This window comes from Lipotes vexillifer, unplaced genomic scaffold, assembly GCF_000442215.2.
Source record: "Lipotes vexillifer unplaced genomic scaffold, Lipotes_vexillifer_v1.1 scaffold3, whole genome shotgun sequence".
NCBI classification, from domain to species: Eukaryota; Metazoa; Chordata; class Mammalia; order Artiodactyla; family Lipotidae; genus Lipotes; species Lipotes vexillifer.
Window position 1 is genome coordinate 4,078,534 of NW_006783631.1, and position 6,000 is coordinate 4,084,533.

The following is a 6,000-nucleotide window of genomic DNA, read 5'->3' on the forward strand; positions in this document are numbered from 1 at the left end:
TATGTACTAAGCCTCAAAGGAAATCTCAATAACCTTTAACAAAGGTAGAAATTATATAGAAAACATTCCCTGATGTGAATGCAATAAAATTAGAAATTAAAATCATAATATGGTTAGTAATTTTTATAAATGGCTAAGTGACTACATACCTATATAACCATTTCTTGTAAAACAAAATTCTTTCTTAAAGAAAGCAGCAAAATTTTAAGGATCGTACCAATACACCCAAATGGCAGCCATTAACTTAGATCATCTCCTTAAGCAGAGAAGGCAATAAAATTTGCAAATATCAAGTATTTGTTATCATGTAGCAGAATAGAATGATCCAGAGGGAAAAACCTTCAAAATAACACTTACCTGGAAATTAAACACACACACACACACACACACACACACACACACACACACACACCCCTCCATCATTCAAATAAATCACTAAGATGACTACTTACAAAAATTAGTACTTTATAATGATTTAACTACAGTTTAAGTGAAATTCATTACAAAATTATCAGTACACATTCCCATGAAGAACATGTCTCAGGATCTATTAATTTTGCCCATAAAATTTGAGCACACAAATAAACTATTAAGCTGTATAAAAGGAGAAAAGAAATCCATTTCAAACTCTAGAATTTGAACATACAGAAAAAATGCAGAAAGATTAACTAAGCTCATAAAAAAGAGAGAAATTAATATTGTGCAAGGAACATGGGGTGAGGGAGAATGCAAAAAACAAAAAAAAAGCAAGAAGAGAAATGGCTTACCACCAGCAGGATTAGCAGATCTGGATCCTTGATTATGAGAGCAGACCAAAGGACAGGCAAAAAGTGGATTAAAAGACAATAACACAATACAGAAGGTCAGCATGCAACACAGCACAAATGTCTTTTTTCACAAACACATTAGCAAAGGGCTGTTTTTCTAGGTCTTGTCCCTCCTAGCCTATTTTCGTACTTATTTTTACTTTATACACATCATACTATATTAGCATTTATTTCAGATCTGCTCATGAAACACTTATGAATCTACCATGCGCCAGGCACAGTGCCAGGCGGACGAGATGCAGAGAAGATGCCGGGCCCTTTGGGGGCACCTGCCCTCTGGTTCTGAGCAGCCTGGCGGAAGTGACTGCATCTTACCGTCTGTGTATCTCTACCCCTACGCACGGTGCTCACCATACAGGAGGTGCTCCAGAGACGTCAACCAAGTGCAAGAAACTGCTACTAAGTAGTTTCATCTGAATGTCTTATGCCAAATTCTCCAATATTTAAACATTAATCCTCACATATTTAAGTCCTCAACTATTCAAAAGATGCCAACTGTTAACTGTCCTAAATTTAATATCAACGAAATCTACTTACTCTTAAACCAGAACTATGAATGCTAGTATAGCTACATTCGTAAAATATCTAGATGTGCTCCTATCTACATATTAAAATAATTTTTAAAAGAATATTTGGAGGGTGGGAGGGAGGGAGGGAGATGCAAGAGGGAAGAGATATGGGAACATATGTATATGTATAATTGATTCACTTTGTTATAAAGCAGAAACTAACACACCATTGTAAAGCAATTATACTCCAATACTCCAATAAAGAAAAAAATGGCTTGAGGACTCCCCGGGTAGTGCAGTGATTAAGAATCTGCCTGCCAGTTCAGGGGACAGAAAGAGGTTCGAGCCCTGGTCTGGGAAGATCCCATTCCCTTGAGTGGAATTTGGTGAGTAAAATAAAATTGATGAGCTTTTCAAGTGGATCCCCAAGGCAAGGTGCAGTATTTTTATGACTGAAAAATTAAAGCTCTATCATCCCCCACTACAGAAGAACTTTATTTCCACCACCTCTTAAGCAGAGGACCCAGCTAGGGGCAGGGACCCTTGCAGAGGCCAATGCCAATAAACAGCAGACATAAAGAAATGGAAAATACTATTCAGCCCTCACTCTCCAAGAAAGGAAACAACCCTATACAGCCTATACAACCCTATACAATTTTTTTATTCAACTCAATGTCAACATATTGACTTATATTCTGAGTGTCGAACATTTTTGGCCAAGAAAAATTTTTTTTGCGATAAGACCCGACTCATATTTATGAGGTCATGACCAGAGTATTATATCTATCTGTGACTCCAGGTTTCACTAGGGTTCACCAGAATAACCAGGTCCTGGACACTAGTCCCCAGGCAGAAGCTTCTGGACTACACCTGCACAACCTATGCTGTGTGGTATGGTGTAATACACTAAAAGCACGGGCTTCTGCGTCAGACAAACAAGCCTGGGTGCTGTCGTCTCACAGCAGTATGTCTGACCTTGCACTTTCTTTACAGAAAGGACATAAGCTTCTTTTAACATGAGGACTCTAGTTATCAAAGGGACATGCGGAAAGCATCTAAATTCAGGAGGAGCTGAGGAAGGCATTCTAAACACCTACGAGAGAAGCTAACTAAGGTTTGGCCTCAGACTAGCCGCTCTCTACACAAGCCAGACAGCTCCTGGGGCCACGAAGGAGGCTGACTCCGTCAGCTGACGAGCACCACCACCATGGTCGCCTGCCCAGGAGGGTCCTGACCCCCCCGCCCCACTCCTAGTGCACAGACCGGGAAGCTGGGAAGTGAGACACCAGGCCTGAATCCTAAGAGAGGTCAGAAAACACTCATCCCGCCCACAGCTGCTTTCATGGCTTATGTTAACAAATCAGGTGACTCAACACATACAGAGAAGCAGCAATGGAAGCGAGCGAGGGCAGCCAAGCGAAGCGAGAGCCCACACTGGCAGGAGGAAAGGAGCAGAGTGGCATGTTAGCGCAGCGGGTGATGGGGGGGGGGGGGGGCGTTGGAAGGAATCCTACAGCTCTTTTCCATGGGTTCTGGTTCATTTAAAGAGTGGTTTGGAGCTGATATGATTAACTGGTTTCCTCAGCATGAAGTCATCTCCCCCCGGAGCTGCTCTTGAATGACATCAGGATCCCTCATCAACAGCAAAATGGGTCCCAGCCCAGGTACGATTCACTTTGGGAGGCTTGAGGGGAGGGAAACTGCATTTCAATGTTTCCTGCCTAAGGATACAAAGTGTAAACCACCTGGAAAGGGGACACAGGTACACTGGAATACCCCGTCTTGTAAGCATCCAACAAACATCAAGATTATTCACAGTGTCTTAGAGCCACAGAAATGTGTTTTTCCATTAAGTCGATGAAAATACTATAAATTTTCAGCTGCAGAATGGCTGTTGGATAAAACTAAGAGAGCAGAGAGCATAAAATATACTTCTTACGCTGGGACTGTGAGACCACTTTGGCGCGGCTGCGGCCCCGACTGTCGGAAGGCGTGGAGGTGACATTGGTGGCGCTCCCAGAGCTCTGCCGTCGCGTGCGGATCCGACCTGGAGGACACGGCAAAAACAGTGCTTCCGTAATGTTTCCAATACGCGCGACCACTCCTCGGGCAAGGGGCATGGGCTGAGCCACCGCCAGGGGAGCTGGTCTCCCATGTGTGGTCCTGACACGCGTCCCTGTGTGCACACACAAATTCTACAGACACGTCAGAAACTCCTCAGAGGGACTCAGGAACCCATCAGGTGCTTTGCTTTCAATTGTTTTAGAATATTCTATTTTCAGATGGGGAGGTGATAGTCACTTGAGGGCTTTTTCCACAATTTTTCTTTCCAGATTTAATTCTCTCTCCTGTTCATTGCCGACATATCTGTCGAATTTCCAAAAGCAGGAAAGAATATTAGCTGTCATCTTCAGAAAACTACTACAGGAAAAACAAACAAACAAAAAAAAAGAGTAAATGCAAAATAAAAGAAAGAAACCTTCTTAACTCAGCAATCAGCAAAAGCTACAGCACCCTGGAGAATAAATTGTGTCTTGCTATGTAGCATTAAACTTCTATTTTAAAGCATGTATGCCAGCAAGTTTCTAGGCTGCAAAAAGATGAAGTTTATAGAAAGAATCAATATTAGGAATACCTAGAGAAGTGACCTAAAAATAATGCAATATCATAGGCATTTATGAAGAATATTTGCCATTGTTTACGTAAAGGAATGTGTTAACTCCGATTATTAAAGCATGAAACCATAAAAATAAAAATGGATTCATAAATACAAAATCACTGATGGTAAGACTAGAATGATAAGGAATTAAACTTTTTACAATACAGGGGCTTCTTTGTTTGCAAAGGGGCACAAATGCCCCGATTTCCATAATTCAATCTGAAGAGGGAAAACACAAAGCAATCTGAACTCCCACTGGCTTCTTACACTGTTCAAAAGCACATCTACCTCATCAACTGAGAAAGTTTGCAGAAAGGCAATACGGAAAAACAAATCCTAAGGCTTGAAAAGGTTCAAGAAAGGAAGGTAAAGAGCAATAAAAGAAAGCACTGCACTTAATTAAAAGGAAAAAAAGGAAGAAAGAAAACTAGAAAGAATCAATGACTTTTATTAGCAGTTGAATGAAAGACCTACAAGTTCTAGAACCCAGACTAAAATTAGGAGCTATATGATATAGGATACTATGAGCTATATATGTGTGCACTCAAAATCCTCCCACCAGGCTTCCCTGGTGGCACAGTGCTTAAGAATCCGCCAGCCAATGCAGGGGACACGGGTTCGAGCCCTAGTCCGGGAAGATCCCACATGCCGCGGAGCAACTAAGCCCGTGCGCCACAACTACTGAGCCTGCGTGCTACAACTACCGAAGCCCGTGAGCCTAGAGCCTGTGCTCCGCAACAAGAGCAGCCACTGCAATGAGAAGCCTGTGCACTGCAAAAGAGAGTAGCCCCCGCTTGCCACAACTAGAGAAAGCCCGCGTGCAGCAACAAAGACCCAACGCAGCCAAAAATAAAATAAATAAATAAAATTAAAAAGAAAAAATCCTCACACCAACATGTAAGTAATTATTCCCACTTTATACATGAGGAAACAGAGAAGCAAGGGGGTTACTTAATTTGTCCAAGGTCCCACCACAGGTTCAGATGCCTGTGCCTGGCTGCCTGGCGGGCCGAGCGTGAGCTAGGGCATTTTACTCTGCTAAGGAAGTCACTAAGAAAACTGAACATGAAAAAAACAACTGAGTCTAATTTCTTAGGATTTTTTAAGTGATCATCCAAACCCTCTCAGCTAAGAAAATAAAAAAATCTTCTTTGCTATGTCCCTGTGTCCTCCACCTCCCCCCAACGCCCCCGCTGGTCATCATTCCCTAGCATTTCTTTATGTTTTTAATATACATAGTTGCATAACCAAGAAATAGATGGCATTATTTTATATTTTTTAAATGTTTTTAATCGTATCATAGGGTATATATTTTTCCAAAACTTACTGTTTGGCTCAACATTTTATCTGTGAGCTCAGTTACGGAAGTGATTTTTCTGTAGGACATAAAGGAGAGACCCGTTTTACTTTTTCTGCGTGACTAACGAAGGTCCAAACAAATTTACTTAACCATCTTTGTCACTTACAAGTACTTCTATACACGCAAGGGTCCGTTTTCTCCACTGTGGCGTCCGCCCCATTAGTCCATGTGTCCATCCTGTGCAACATACACTGTTGCGAGTAGCTTTTCAAAGCTACCTTCCTAATTGGTAAGGCAAATCAAGCCACTTTTCCCTAAAGCCCTCTGCTCTCTTGCATATGCTCACGCGAAGATGTAATAAAAAGACGTGTTGAAATTCTGACTGGCAATGTGGAATTTGGGGTTAAGCTGGGGGTGGAGGGGGGGCAGCTCTATGATATTGATCTTTCCATTCATTAGCATTTTCCCTTTTTCACCTTCTTCAGAGTCTTTCAATAAAGCCTATAATTTTTCCAAAAGTTTTATTCAATTTTTATAGACTTATTCAAAGGTACCTTATTTTTATTATACACAATACAGTTGATTAAATTATACTAACTTGCTGAAAAATAAGAATATGACTGTTTTATATATATATATATATATATATATATACACACACATATATATATATATATATATATATATATATTTTTTTTTTTTTTT

The 6,000-nt window shown here is 41.0% G+C and overlaps 1 protein-coding gene across 2 annotated transcripts in view; it reads right to left on the reverse strand.

Moving 5' to 3' along the window:
• CLASP1 (cytoplasmic linker associated protein 1) overlaps positions 1 to 6,000 on the reverse strand; it is a 275,021-nt gene that overhangs the window by 84,008 nt on the left and 185,013 nt on the right. For both annotated transcript variants that reach the window (XM_007456358.1, XM_007456359.1), the window contains 2 exons: positions 3,276 to 3,383; positions 768 to 794 (listed from right to left, as the gene is read on the reverse strand). In XM_007456358.1, coding sequence (XP_007456420.1) covers positions 768 to 794; positions 3,276 to 3,383 — 135 coding nt within the window. The remainder of the gene's footprint in view (positions 1 to 767; positions 795 to 3,275; positions 3,384 to 6,000) is intronic.